General features: G+C 32.7%; 1 protein-coding gene across 3 annotated transcripts in view; it reads right to left on the reverse strand.

The window, feature by feature from the left end:
• Positions 1-16,513, reverse strand: part of ccdc141 (coiled-coil domain containing 141) — a 68,344-nt gene that overhangs the window by 38,955 nt on the left and 12,876 nt on the right. For all 3 annotated transcript variants that reach the window (XM_068223673.1, XM_001921349.8, XM_073913142.1), the window contains exons 4-11: positions 15,621-15,729; positions 13,839-14,092; positions 11,250-11,366; positions 4,707-4,901; positions 3,045-3,217; positions 2,759-2,900; positions 734-853; positions 74-265 (exon numbers count right to left, since the gene is read on the reverse strand). In XM_068223673.1, the coding sequence (XP_068079774.1) occupies positions 74-265; positions 734-853; positions 2,759-2,900; positions 3,045-3,217; positions 4,707-4,901; positions 11,250-11,366; positions 13,839-14,092; positions 15,621-15,729 (1,302 nt within the window). The remainder of the gene's footprint in view (positions 1-73; positions 266-733; positions 854-2,758; positions 2,901-3,044; positions 3,218-4,706; positions 4,902-11,249; positions 11,367-13,838; positions 14,093-15,620; positions 15,730-16,513) is intronic.

A 16,513-nucleotide genomic window follows, 5' to 3' on the forward strand; every position in this document is an offset into this window, starting at 1 on the left:
TACAGTATTGATCCTGGTCTAACTAAAGACTTCAATACTTAACATAAATAATTCATCTATAATCGTACAGTACCTCCTCTGCACAGTGGAGAAAGTCCACATAGGGTCTGAGGCTCTCCACATGTGATGAAATGTTTCTGACCAATGTCTTCATCTCCTCTGCCAGAAGTGAAGCTTTGTTCAACAAGTCAAGTGTCTCTGTAGCTTTCAGCATCTTCAGTTCTCTTAGAAAACCAGCTATAGCCTCTGATTCTTTCATAAAGTCCTGCAGGACAAAAATCACAGCTCAGAGAAACACATGGCTTGCACTGTAAAATACCTGTAAACTAACAGTATTTTGGCATTCGTGTTTTTTAAATTGCATTATGAGACCTTCATCTTTTCTCCAACAGCTTTTAATGTTGAAAATGTAAAAAAAGTAACTCTTTTTTTTATATTTAAAAGCCTGAAGGGATATATTGTCTGATTGGTATTGTAACTTACATACAAAAAGCTGCCAATATAGTTTTGTTCAGTTATTTTACACACAATTCAACCAAAATCGTGTTTCAAACTACTAAAATGTCGATAAAATTCCCTAAACTGCAGTTAAATTTTCAACATCCAAAGTCAACAGAGCAGAAAACAAAGTCTAATAATGTAAATATTACTACGAGAAGCTCTTAGTTTGCAGCACAATTTGCTTTGACTTTTCTGTATCATACTATAATCTCATCTAGGGGCAGGAATTCACCTGAGACTGTGATAGCAGCTCAACATGCTTGTTCAGAGCGTCTTCAGCCTCAGTTAGAGATGAACCGGGCTCTGTGCTGGCGGAGAGGACACTGCTGCTGCTCTTTATCCAAGCCGAGATCTGAAGATTCAGCAGTTTGAGATAAAACATAATATATGAAATGGAAATATATGCCCTTTTCAACAACTTACCATAATAAAAGCACACAACATACTGTATGAGAAACAATGTAATGATGCAATAAAAAGATAACTGTAGAGAATCGCAGCAAAACATATTAAGGTTAATTGAATAAACAAGCATGATTTGTTCTTTATTGCGATGAAAAAAAATTAAAAAGCATTTGCTATTTTTGTGATAATCTTTCGTACATTTGTCTATTACAATGTAAAAAATGTCCTATGAAAAGTAAATATTACATGTCAAAATTATATAAAGTATATTTAGCTTTTCATATATGCCCTTAGGTACAACAATAAAGCGTAAAGGCTATATATAAATAATATATCTAAATAGATTTTTCTTTTGTTTTTATTTTCATGATAATAAAAGTGCAAAAACTAGTAAAAAATGTAGTAGTGCTACTACATTGAAAATAAATGCAAAAGATGCAAACAAAACATACATATAGTTTTTTTAATCTGTTAAACATTAGTAAGAAGAAGAGTAACAGCATACACAATAATGATAAAAAATAGTATAAGCAATAATAATAATTATAATATGCTTCTAATTTGAATTCAAGTAAAATACTGTATTGTACATTTTATACAATAATTAATTTCAATAATAATTATTATTATTACTATATACATATACAGTTGAAGTCAGAATTATTAGCCCTTCTTTAATTATTTTCTATTTTTAAATATTTTCCAAACGATGTTTAATAGAGCAAGGAAATTTTTACAGTATGTCTGACAATATTTTTTACTTCTAGAGAAAGTTTTACTTGTTTTATTTCGGCTAGAATTAAACCAGATTTTAATTTTTTAAAACCTATTTCAAGGTGAAAATTATTAGCCCCTTTAAGCTATATATTTTTTCGATAGTCTACAGAACAAACTATTATGTTTAGAAATGTGTGCTAATAATTCAGGGGGGCTAATAATTCTGACTTCAACTGTATATTACTATAAATATTTTACTTTAAATGTGGCAAAAACTAAATTATTACAACACTTAAAATGATAATAGACAGACTATATGCAAACTTCATCTTTCGTGTATAAGGTTGCTGCAAACAACATGTATGGAAAAAATAATCATTTCAGAAATGTTTGACAGAAAGACTTAGAGGTGGAATTTGGAGAGGGTGACTGGGAAGCAGTAGTTTTCAGTATAGGGGATCCTGTGAGAGATGTACAAGTAAACTCATATATTACATGATAATTAATCAATATTACTGGACCCAGTAAGACTGCATATGGATTAATGAAAAATAACCACTGTTGGAAATGTGGTCATTCTGTGAGCACCTTTCACATTTAATGTGGAACTGTCATTTAGTGGCTCCGTTCTGGACAAGAGGTATTTAAAACCTTGAGAATTATCTGCGATAACCTTTACCTTATTCACCAAGAGTTTGTCTTCTTGGAGATACATCCACTCTATGGAAGGGGATATCTAAAGCACAGGCAAGGCTAGTGGTTGCAGGATATATTATGGCTGTGAGAATAGTGCTGCGAAATTGGAAGAACTAAGATACTCCCTCGGTTAAGGATTGGATGGAGCTTCTCCAGCATCACCAGGACTACACCCATACTTTCAATCAGAAATGGTGTAGCTTTTTAGAGTTTTTATAGAGCATGTAAAAATAGTCATTGTTGTCATTTTGGCTTGGTATTATTTTATATTTATTTTATATTTAGTATTTGTTATAATTGTTGTTTTGTTAATATTTTTATTATATTTTGTTTACATTGTTTACCTGAATGTTGATTTTAGGCAGTATATAAGCTCAAAATAAAAAAAAGTTCAATGACAAAAAAAAAAAAATAGACAGACCACTGTATTTTCCTATACCTTCTCCATCAGTTCTTCAACTGAGGCCACCAGCTGCTGTCGCCTGCCTGTTAACTCTCTGTGCGCATGACAGTCACGACTCAGAGCCTCCATCCTCTCTTTGATGTATCCCAGCATCCTCTGCAGCCCTCCAGCTGGTGCACTGGCAAACAAACAAACACACAGACAACACTATAAGTATGCCTGACACTGCACAGAACACCCCAATCCTTTTGTCTGGATATCTACTGTGATGAGGTCTATTTTTTACACTGTGTACTGCAGCGTCTGCTCTTTATCTTCTCACCTCTGTGGTTCAAGCTTCTGGAGTAACAGATGACCTCTCTGAAGAGACTCAGCAGAGGCGTCTTTAATTCTGCATGAAAATTCTTCATGTTTCTTGGCCAGTTCAGGTAAAGCCAGAGGTTGAGTCTTTAGTTCCTTAATAGCACTCTCTATAGTGGCCAGCGCCTCAAATGCCTGAAAACCAAAACAAAAAATAGTGTTAGATAATCCTGTGTGGTTTAATGCAGTTCAATGAAACAACATAACATAAAATATCCGGATAATTTCACCAAATTCTGTGCTTTTTCTGTGGCAGTTACTATCATTCATAATGCATTTATTTGTTTGGTTTTTAAGAGATTTTACAGAAAATACATTTCAAATTTAGGGAAAATCTCTTGTATTTTCTATAATTAAATATACATTCTGTTCCTAATGACTCAACACACAGACTGACGTTATAACATAAACACTTGCTGTTTTCTATGAAAATGTATACAAAATTAGAAAAGATCACGTCAGGCATATTTAGAGCAAGAATCATTTGATGAATGAAAGATTAAAGATCACAGTACAGTGCAATAGTTGTTTTTACACATTAAAATTACCAGCCTTTGAAATGATTTCTATGTAAAATCTAATTAATGTTTTAAAGTGTTTTAAATAGGGTATATGCCGAGCTAGTGCTGTTCCCATGCTGATACACTTCCGGTGACCTGTTATTGTGAACTTTTTTCCATTTTATACAGTTCCTTATAAAGCATCGATGTTGTAATGTCATTAAAATACATTCAGCTAAATAAACTGTAGCATTTATTTAGTTGCTCAAGCGTAAAACGAGACAAAAAGCTGTTTACTCGCACTAACTACTAACTAACGCAGAAGCTCCATTGAATATACTGGGGTAAAATAAATGCTCATATTATAAAGATATGGCGGGGGAAATGTAATTTAATGCAGTGCTTCTTGTACAATCTGAGACACACTTTAAATCGGATATCACTCAGCTAGTGGAGATTGCTGATTTTTAAAGAAAACAGACCTTAAACGCACCAGATTTTGCATTGGCATTCAATTCGCCGGAAGCGCTTAACCCAGGTTACTGGCAAATTAAAAGTCCTATTAGCATGCTTCGGCAATAACCCCATTAATTAATTTTATGCAGACATGATGATCTCATGTTGTTCATAATAGTTCACTTCTAAAACTCACAATGAATTAGTAAGAAATAAACTAAATAAATTAACTCAAAAAAATTACAATTCACAATATGCTCAGTCTGTAGTCAATCTTGCTCTTGCTAGAGCCTCAGCATCCTATATTTTAAAAGTACACAACAAAATTCAAGCATCTTTAAAATTCAAGTATCATTTGTATTCATATCTTATTTAATTAAAAGCCTCCATTCTGAAATAAAATAAAATACTAAAGAGAACCCATTAAAATATCTTAACAGCTTTTTATCATTGTACAAAAACTCTTTACAGTAAATAAATCTACCATCTTTTATAGTCATCTACTTCTCCACCAGAGGGAACTATCTACAGCAGAAAACATATGACACATGAGTGCAGTCAGAAGAAATAGGACCGCTGGAGTGTTTACCAAGAGTAAGGACTCTGTCAGCTCAGTTATCCAAACCTCAACTTAGTCAAAGTATGTGAAGTGCTACTTGATTACGTACTTTATTAGCGCTGCTGTAAAAAGTATTGCTCTCTTGCAGATGAGCCTGTCTACTCATCATGAGGCTCCAGAACTGCTGGTGTGATGCTCTGAGTTTTTCACTCTTCTCTGACAAGCATTGAAGTTGTGTGGACTCATTTGAGGAAAGCAGATATGATGCCTGCTCTAGTAACTTCTCCACCAGAACAGCCCAGTCCTGTTGGAAGAAACACAGTGCAGTGATTTAAAGTGACTTAGGTGTCCAATGAGTTATAGTATAAACGTTTATTGGCATAATAGATGTATTGACTATTACATAACATAACAAAACATAACAAAACACAACACAACACAACATAACATAACATAAAATAATGAAACATAACATAACAAAACAATGAAACGTAAAACATTTGAAACATAATGAAACAACATAACATAATGAAATATAATGAAATATAAAACATAACAAAACATAACGAAACAAAACAAAACATAACAAAACAATATACCATAGCACAACATAACATAATGAAACATAACATACATGTAACATAACGAAACAAAACATAAGGAAACAGCATAACAACGAAACAACAATATAACATAATGAAACATAACACATTAGTCGCTCCTTAAGCGAGCGAGCCAGGGCGAGCCAAGGCCAGTGGCGTTTCCACTGTCACTTCCGGGGCCTAATCGGGCCAAAGCGGGGCTTTCTTGGGGCCAGTGGCCGGCCTTTTTCGGCCCGCCGAATACCTTGGGCCAAAGAGGGCCAGCCGGGGCTTCGGGGCGGAGTGAAAGGAGAGGCGGGCACAGTTTTCCGATCGCACTCGAGTACATGCGCCAAACAAATAAATAAATAAGGGAAAGAAAACATCTGGAACAAATTATAGGCTGGGTCTTTTTCTTTTGCTTATGATCGCCCTTATGTTTCTCTTTTCAAAGGCTGTTGCATAAAATGATCTTTCTTTGCTGCATCTTTGATGTTTCAATAACGCATAATAATCTTTACACCATATTAAAGACACAGCTGACAGTAAAGGTTTTCAAGAGGTTTTGTCAAGTTTAATAAGTGTGTTTTTGCGCGTTTAGATGTCTGTGTATGTGTGTGAGACCGAGGAAAAGAGCGCTCCATTCATAGCTCTGTTGATGCCGCGAGCGGCTTTTTTCTTTTATTTTTATTGTTTTAATTTATTTTGGTGATAATACACTATATAAATACAACAGTAAGACATTAAACTTTACACATTTCATGTCCACTTTTGTAGGCTCAAAACAATAGTGTCATATCTAGATAAATAGCCCTATATTGAGATAATTTAAAGAATTACAAATATCAGGCCTATAATAAAATCACATTAAATAAATAAACAAATATAAAACTAACAAAAGCTATAGCTATAACAATTAGGTACTATATCAAACTGTTTCAAATTTATATTTAACTTAAATCTTTAAAAAAAGATTTTAGATATTTTCTAAAAATAATAAATAAACAAATAAATAAACACCGGAGAATGTTTTAAATATTATTTATAAAGTATTTGGATACGATGAAATTAATCAAATCATGCAAATAGAGCATTTTCGGGGTGAGTGAAAGCAGAAATAGGCGACCTTTTTTTCTGTCTGCAGCCGCGCAGCACTTTTTTGACGGAGAAAACTGCAAGTTCAAAATGTGTTCTGTGTCCTCAAACAAGTGTGTGTGTTTTTATATAACGTGGTAAAATTAAAAAATGAAATTTTAAATACATAGCTCCATTGAATATACTGGGGTTAAATATATTGCTCATATTATAAGGATATGACGGGGGAAATGTAATTTAATGCAGTGCTTCTTGTACAATCTAAGACCCACTTTAAATCGGATATCACTCAGCTTGTGAAGATCGCTGATTTTGAAAGAAAACAAACCTTAAACGCACCGGATTTTGCATTGGCATTCAATTCGCCGGAAACGCTTAATTTACACCATGGATGCTGTAAAAGGAACCGTATAAAGTATCTCAGAATATTACACAGCACCAAAACTGTAAAAATATATATTGAATATATTTAATATATTTTTGTCCACAGCAGACGGCAACTCGCCCTGACGCAGATTCCCTAGTCTCTGTGGTCCAATCAGGTGAGCCCTCCTCAGCGCTCGCCATGACAACGAGACAACAGTGACGTGCCTTGTAAAAATTTGCATATGCATTCCTATAAGGGCCTACTCACACTATGCCATCCGTACCGTGCCCAGGCCCGTTTCCCGGATCGTTTGAGAAGTGTGAGTGCGCTGAATCGGGCTCAAGCACGATTCACTTGGCCGGCCCTGGCCCGGTTGGAAGAGGTGTGCCTGAGCGCGGATCACTTGGGCTTTGGCGCGGTACGCTTGTGTGTGAGTGCAAAACGTGCCAAAGCCCGAAACCGAAAGTGAGACGTGACTTTTAAGGGGCTGTTTCATATGGATTTATTAATCATTCTTACTGTTCAGTGAACACAAACTGCGGTAGTTTATTAAAGACGCAAACTCCTCACTGCACGTCAGCTGCGTGGCTTCAGCAGACCTCCTCATTCCTGCAGCATGAGAGCTTTATGCAGGGGCGTTGCTAGGGTCGAAAGGGATAAGGGGCTTTTGAGTTTGAAAATAAATATTTCTGCATGTCTTCAAATCTGAAAAATATGATTTATTTTATAGACCAAGTTGTTATCCAATGTGATACAAAGCTACACACATGTTTGATTATGAGTGATTAACTGAGGTTTAGTGTTGTCAAGATACTGGAATTTCTAAATTCAATACCTCGCAAAATATTGATATTCAATGGGCTTTTAAAAAAAAAAACAATTGTATCAAAAATAGTACAAAAAATAAAGAATTAAATGCTAGAAATGTGTTTACTTCAAATTTCTTTAGAGGGAGATTTTTTGTTTTCCTCAAAATAGGTTGATGTGGGCATTGTAGCACTTTGAATGCATGTAATGCCTGTTTAATTTCTTGAGCAGAAATTCCATATATGCCTCACAAAAGTTGTAGAATATTCCAGGAAAACCCTAATATTATGGATGAAGGAATCCAGCTATTGCTGGAGTTGAATGAAAATAAGATCTGAATAAACATAAAAAAGGCTTAAACTGATCATTTACACGACTGTGACAATAAATGTAGATGAAGTCAGAATTATTTGCCCCCTTTTAATTTTTTTTTCCTATTTTAAATATTTTTAAAATGATGTTTAACAGAGCAAGGACATTTTCACAGTATGTCTGTTAATACTTTTTCTTCTGGAGAAAGTCTTATTTGTTTTAGAATAAAAGCAGTTTTAAATTTTTTAAAAACCATTTAAGGGTCAAAATAATTAGCCCCTTTAAGCTATATTTTTTTCCGATAGGCAGCATAAAAAACTATCGTTATACAATGACTTGCCAAATTACCCTAACCTGCCTTTAAATGTCACTTTAAGCTGTATAGAAGTTTCTTTAAAAATGTCTAGTCAAGTACTTAGTCATCATGGCAAAGAGAAAATAAATCAGTTATTAGAGATGAGCTATTAAAACTATGTTTAGAAATGTGTTAAAAAAATAAACAGGGGGGCCCGGGGGCATTAGGTATTTTCATAAGAAAGTGGATTTATAATCCTCTGCTAACTGACATAGCATGTTACTGTAGAATATAGCCATAAAATAATAATATGCTAGATACATGAACTCACTGTGATTTAACTATTACAGAAACAGATGTGACTGGCTATATCATATCTAATAAAGATGTCTAATGATATATATATATATATATATATATATATATATATATATATATATATATATATATATATATATATATATATATATATATATATATATATAATCTAGAAAGCAAGTACAATTTACATTTTTCTGACTAATTTGCATGTATTTACATTAATGTGCAGCACATTTTATTGATTACCTACAGTTTTGTTATTTCACCAAACCTACACACATTTTCTGCTGTAAAAACAAATATTAAGCTTCATCTGTAACTTAGCTAGAACTATTCAGTTTTGTGAAACAGTTGTATTATTACCTCATCAGCTTTAGCTGCTCAAAATAATGAATGATGTGCAGTGGCGGAATATTTTTAAACCATGTGACAACAAAGCCACTCCCACCTGGCGGTAGAAACAGGTAACTGAATGCTGAATAGATTACTTTTTAAATACCCGACACAAACGCTGCTTTAGGTAGAATACGCGTGATATACACGTGTTAATTGTCAGAACTTTAATAACAAAATAAATGTTATACAACCTATTTTTATTTAAGTGCAACATATTCCAAAAGATCAGGGGCTTTTGACAATACATCAGGGGCTTAAACCCCCAAAGCCCCCCCCCCCCCCCTCCTCGCAACGCCCCTGGGCAAGACCACTGGATTTCGATGCCAACAGTCGGTCGGCGAGTAAATTAATATGATGAATGAAAACACACAGGCATGTGCGTATAGACATGCGTTGTACTGCTGTACAATAACGTGTCATTTGTTTGTTTTGGTTGTCCTAATTTTAATAGTTTCGTGATGGTGTGCTTTATCTGCATGATTCTAGCTGAAGTGGGCGGTTTGAGTGACGTTCGATTCGGGGGATGTTCTGGAGGCGGGGTTTGCGTGACGCGCTGCGAGCTACTAGCCCCACTGTGGAAACGCGACATGATTTCAGCCTCACTGCTCAACCTCCCGGGCGATTGGCCCGGCCTGGCCCGATATAAGCCCTGGCTCGCACTGGCCTGATAGTGGAAATGCGGCTAATGAAACAACCTAATAAAACAATATAACCTATTGAAACATTACAATACATAACTTAATGAAACATAATGAAACATAACCTAAGCAAACATAACAAAACATAACCTAACAAAACATAACATAAAACATAACCTAATGAAACATAAATTAACGAAACAATCTAACGTAACATAACTTAACAAAACATAACATAATGAAACATAACAAATAAACATACCCTAATGAAACATAATGTAACGAAACGTAACAAAACATAACGAAACATTACTTAATGAAACATAACAAAAGATAACAATGAAACATAATCTAACGAAACATAACCTAACATAAAGAAACATAACCTAAGGAAACAACCTAACAAAACATAACAAAATGAATCGTAACATAACGAATCATAACGAAACATAACCTATTGAAACATAACATAACAACGAATCATAACATAATAAAACATAACATAATGAAACATAAACTAACAAAACATAACATAACATAAAATGAAACATAACCTAAGGAAACATAACAGAACGAAATATAACCTAACAAAATATAACCTAACGAAATATAACCTAATGAATCATAATATAATGACACATAAGCTAATGAAACATAACAAAACATAACGAAACATAGTCTGACGAAACATAACCTAACAAATCATAACATAACAAAACATAAGCAAACGAAACATAACATAACAAAACATAACCTAAGGAAACATAACCTAACGAAACATAATGTAACATAATGAAACATAACCTAACGAATCATAACATAACGAAACATAAGCTAACGAAACATAACAAAACGAAACATAACCTAACTACACAAAACGAATTGTAACAAAATATAACAACGAAACATAACGAAACACAACATAACGAAACATAACAAATAAACATAACATAATGAATCATAACATAACGAATCATAATCTAACAAAACATAACATAACGAAACAAAGTAAAACATAACCTAACGAAACATAGCATAACATAACATAAGGAAACATAACCTAACATGAAGTCACAATGATCAAATATTTTTTACAAATATCTGATTTGATAAAGATTTTAATAAAGAAGCTGTCTTTTAATAGGTTGTGTTATAATATTAAAAGGCATTTAAAATGTCAAAATATGGGTAAAATAACATTTCATTGTCATTCTAGATTAAATATTTATGTAAAAATACAACATTAATTTTAACCTGTTCTCATTAATGGATAAAACAACAGATTATCATAAGGTTTTTAAAAAAACATATTTTAGGCAATTACAAACTTGATAAATGGGTAAAATGTAATGGTTTAAAAGACAGTGGCAAAGATTATAGACATAACATGAAAGACACATTTTTTTTTTTTAGGTTTTTTGAGGCTCCACTGTCCTAAAATGCAGTCTTTTAAGATGTCAGAAGATCAAAAGATTATCAAATGATTCTTGCTCGAAATATGCCTGACAATATTTATTTAGTATTAAATCTTTTGTTAGACTGAATTATATTTTAGCTAGTGTCAATCTTTATATAAATGTATAATAATAATAATAATAATAATAAAAATAATAATAATTATTATTAATAATATTAATATTATTATTAATATTATTATTATTATTATTATTATTATTATGTTACTTTGCCCAGAAGAGGATAAAAAGAAACAAAACACATCAATCTATATAGAAAAAAAGCATTGAACATATATTGTTTTGATACTATTTGACCAATTTTGGATCTAGACTTTGAGTTCAAAGCTTAATGTTTACTAGAAAGTGTATTGATTTCGGTTTACCTTGGCTTTCTGTTCAATTTCTTTGTATTCTTGCAGTAGCTTCTCGTTTTCTGACAAAGAGAATCCCAGATTACTGTTTTCCAAGAACAACGCGTTTTCCTTAAACTTTTGTGTTACCTGTTTAAAAACAAATACAGATCAGTTTTGAGATGCAACAGGTTTTAAATTGTGAGACATATAGTAAAAAAAGAAAATGCATGTACAAAAGTATTGATTATACATATTTAAATTGTCCTACTTAGTTAGTGACCTGTAAATAGTTTCTAATATTAAATATATTCTCGTTCTTTAAAATAGCTTATTTGGTTACAATTTTAATTCAATGTAAAGCCCTGAATTTAGACAATGATTTAATTAAAATACAAGGAGCTCTCTAACTTAATATTTAAAAAATAAACGATTGCTCACGCTATGTAACTATTACAGAATAATAAGAAGTTAATTTGATTTACAATTTAAATTTAGCAGTTTACATTTAATAAATCTCCAGTTTAGTTTTAATAGTATTTTAAATGTAACATTGCTATTCAAAATATTAGCAAAAGCAGTAAGCGGTTTACCACAGGGATCATATCAAACCCAAGCATGTGCCCTGTCCCTCTCTCAGCATGCCAAGTATGCTGGCCAGTTATTTTTGTTCAACATTTTTAAAAAGGCAGCCGGTCATCAGCATGTTTTTGCAGAGCCTGAATAACCTTTACCAGGTCAGAGTTTGAAGCATCTACGTAAAGTGTACACAAATAAGATAATGGCTACGTTCTTCAGATTGCATTTCATTATCAAGGTATTGTTTACACAGTGGCAATAAAGTTATTTTTTAGGCTTCTGTAAAGTACTTTTGTCTTCAGAGATCTTTCTTTCAGGACTGAGACTGCTATTTGCTGAACCCTTCACACATCACAGACAGATATTTCCTGCTTGAATTTAATCCAGCTGTTATGTGATAGATGTCTTATTCACTTATTTCTAAGTGAATATATTTTCAGTTTCTTGTTTTGAACACAAAATAAGACTAATAAAGAATTCTGGAAAACAATAAGAGGTTGATTTTCATAAGTGTTTTTTTATCTTTAAAAGAGCAATCAGTAAAAAAAAGTAATAAATAATAATGGTCACACTTTACAATAAGGTTCATTAGTTAATGTTAATTAATGCATTTACTAACATGAACAAACAATAAACAATACATTTACAACTGTATTTGTTCATGTTAGTTAACGTCAGTTTATGAAAATACAGTAGTTCATTGTTAGTTCATGTTAACTCATGGTGTATTAACTAATGTCAACAAGCATGGACTTGGATGTTAATAATGCATTAGTAAATGTTCAGTTATGATTAATAAATGCTGTACATGTGTTGTTCATGAAGTGTTGACACCCATGTAAAAAAAAATAATAATATTAATAATAAAAAATTATTTAAAAATAAAATACCTACAATAGGTTCATTTCACTACTCCACTAAAGTTAATCAGTTGAGTTTTAACATTTTTGCCTTACCATGGCTGATACAATACTAGCTCCAAAATAGTTCAAAGCTAGGTAATTAGGTAACAGTGCAGCGTAATATAATTTATGCCATGATACAACAGCAAATTCATTGATTATGATGCCAGAATCAGATTATAGTTCTAGCCATATCAGCGTAGAAATTAGCAACTTTTCCATTCAGTCTTATTATACTATGTAGAAGAGTCAAGCTTTAATTAGGAAAATGATCAAAACTCGCGGGCCAAATGCTAATCCTATTCAATGGTTAATGCTAAGCTATATGAATAAATATGAAACATTTAAGGATAAAAAATATATATAGTTCACCAAAAATGTAAATTCTGTCATCATGTGCTCACCATTTAGTTATTTCAAACCATTATGAGTATTTTTCCTATTAAACACAAAATAAGATATTTTGAACAATGCTGGAAAACTGTAACCATCAAATTCTATAGTATTAGTTGTTTCCTACCATGGAAGTGAATGGTTACAGAATTCCAGCTTTCTTCAAAATAGCTTATTTTGTGTTCAACAAAATAAAAGAAAATCATAAAGCTTTAGAACCACTTGAGGCTGAGTAAACAGTGAGCCTTTTATAACTATTACTATCCCTTTAAAAAGAACAGCATTAACTTAATGTTATATATATATATATATATATATATATATATATATATATATATATATATATATATATATATATATATATATATTTATATATATATATATATATTTATATATATATATATATATATATATATATATATATTTATATATATATATATATATTTATATATATATATATATATATATATATATATATATATATATATATATATATATATATATATATATATATATATATATATATATATATATATATATATATATATATATATATATATATATATAAAAGTACATGCCTTTAAATGTTTTTGTTGTCAGATTGGATAACATTGCATCTGAATAATAAAGAAACATGTTTTCCAGATCTATTATAAACAAAGATTAAGCTGATAGCACATGTCTGAACTTTTAATTTAAGACACAATACATCTGGTTTCTATAATGAAAAGACTTTTCTGTGACTTACCTCCTGTTCCTGTTGCTCCCATTGGCAAATGCAGTGGATGGCTTCCAGCTCACGCTGCTGTTGTCTCATGCAGAGGTCCACTTGCCTGCGTCTGTCCTGTAGAATCTCCATTAAACCTTCAACCTTTCCAAAGCTGCTCCAGGCGCCTTGTGAAGCTTTGCCATACTGCAGGGCCTGCTGGGACTGGAAGTCCTTCAAAAAATCCAGCAACTCTCGACTCTTATTCAACACCAGCATCGACTTCTCCAACATCCCTAAAGACAGAGCAAACTCTTTATCACCACTTCAGACCTGAATAATGTAAGTACATTATGAAGAAAATGAAGGCTTCAGTAAATGAGCTCAGGTAAAAGTAAAATTTCTTTGTACATTTCAATGGTGAAAACACAGTTGTACTTTAAAACAATTGTTACGACCCTGGTCTAGGGTCAAGACCACAACATAAAAGAACACCGGAACTACCTCGGAGAGGACCCACAGAAAAATGATAAACAAAAATACACTCTAACTAAACACTTAAATAAAAATTAACTACACTTAACCAAACAACAAAATTCCAAGACCTATCCCTACCTCCATATGTATAAAAACAGAAGAAAATATTTACATAAAATGAACAGAATTCAATATTTACAATATTAACAAACAAACAAGAGGGGGAAGCACCGATGGATATACAACAGAGTCAAAATTTACACACCAACATGGGAAACGCAATAAAAAGTAACACTTAGCAACAAAATAGTTTTTATAGCACACCAACCCAAATTCGCTCTCCCGACCCACACCCGCTTTCCCTTTTTAAAGGACGCCCTGGGACACTTAAGCCAATCCCAGGGCACATCGTCTGCATAATTAGGGCAGTGCATGTAGATGTAAAGAGAGGGAGAGAGAGAGACAGACAGACAGACAGACACAGACACAGACACACAGACACACACACAGACACACAGACACACACACAGACACACAGACACACAGACACACAGACACACACACACACACAGACACACACAGACACACACAGACACACACACAGACACACACACACACACACACACACACACACACACACACACACACACACACACACACACACACACACACACACACACACACACACACACACACTATATAGTATACTATAAACTGATAGGTTCAAATATTTCTTTCCAGTTATCAAAGAAATAATTTGTTTCTTAATTATAATTTTGTAACTATTAAATTGTGTTAAATTCAAAATTGTAATATAAACATCAGTGTAAAACCTATGAATAGTGGAAAACATATTTCTGTACCTGGGTCTCCACTTTTGGCTTTAACAAACTTATCTCTCAGGTTTTTACAAACTTTTTAACAAAAACTTTCCTCCTTTCCCACGGCTGTTGCAATTTTTAGCCAAGAATTATTGGTCATCTGGTTATCTCTATTATCACGGACCATAAAGATGTCTGTACAGTCGTACTGTTTCAAACTAAAACTATTCAAAAAGTGGTTCACATTCAACTCAAACGCAGCGATGCGCACACAGTTCGCTCAAGTCTCAAAACAAAAAAAACATGCGCTCTGATGGCCGAAATCATGTTGTGCACACGCAAAGCGAACCTCCGCAAACTCAGAAACATCCTATAAAAGACTTTAATCCTACTTTTACTTCTCTGTAAGTTCAAGCCATTAAGTTTAAGCCATTGTTAGGGAGTTGCAAAGGTTTTTGGTGAGTAGGTGTTCAGATGGTCAATTATAGAATGAAAGACAGACAGAAGTGAGAAACAGAAATCTTACCTCTTCTAATAGCGCTGTGTCTCTGAACCAATTCATTCAAGTTGTCTGTGACTGCAGACTTCTGGCTAACACTCTGAATGTCTTCAGCTTCATCTATCCTGATGGCAAACTGTAATTATAAAAAGTTCAAAAAGTAGCAGAAAAGTCTTACATGAAAACTGTATAAATTATAATTCAAAACTATGAATAAACTCAATACAAGCATTTAAAGGTTGTGGTCCACAGTTTTGAACATTATTAAATCTAATAAACCTGAGAATAGAGCAGGGGTACTCAACCCTGTTCCTGGAGATCTACCATCCTGCCGAGTTCAGCTCCAACCCTAAACAAACACACCTGCACCAATTAATTAGGACCTGAACAGCACTTGATAATTACAGTCAGGTGTGTTTGATAGGAGTTTCAACTGAAATCTGCAGGAAAGTAGATCTCCAATAACAGGGTTGAGCACCCCTGGAATAGAGCTTTTTGTGAAATTTGTATTAGCTTCTTCATTTCTAAATTTTCTTTGGGTAAAAGTGCCTATATATGCAAGTGTTGTGTGCTCACCAAAGCTGTGAAGTATTTAATCAGTAAGTTTAAAAAAAAACAGTTTTATTTTTATTTTTTTATATTACTCAAATGATGTTCAACAGAGCAAGGACATTTTTACAGTAAGTCTGATAATATTTTTTTTTTTCTGGAGAAATTCTTATTTGTTTTATTTTGGCTAGAATAAAAGCAGTTTTTAATTAAAAAAAAAAAAACATTAAGGATGAAATTATTAGCTCCTTAGCTATCATTTTTTTTCGACTGGTCTACAGAACAAACCATCGGTATACTATGACTTGCCTAATTACCCTAACCTGCCTAGTTAACCTAATTAACCTAGTTAAGTCTTTAAATGTCACTTT

The sequence above is a fragment of the Danio rerio genome, chromosome 9, assembly GCF_049306965.1.
Source record: "Danio rerio strain Tuebingen ecotype United States chromosome 9, GRCz12tu, whole genome shotgun sequence".
In the NCBI taxonomy this organism is placed as follows: Eukaryota; Metazoa; Chordata; class Actinopteri; order Cypriniformes; family Danionidae; genus Danio; species Danio rerio.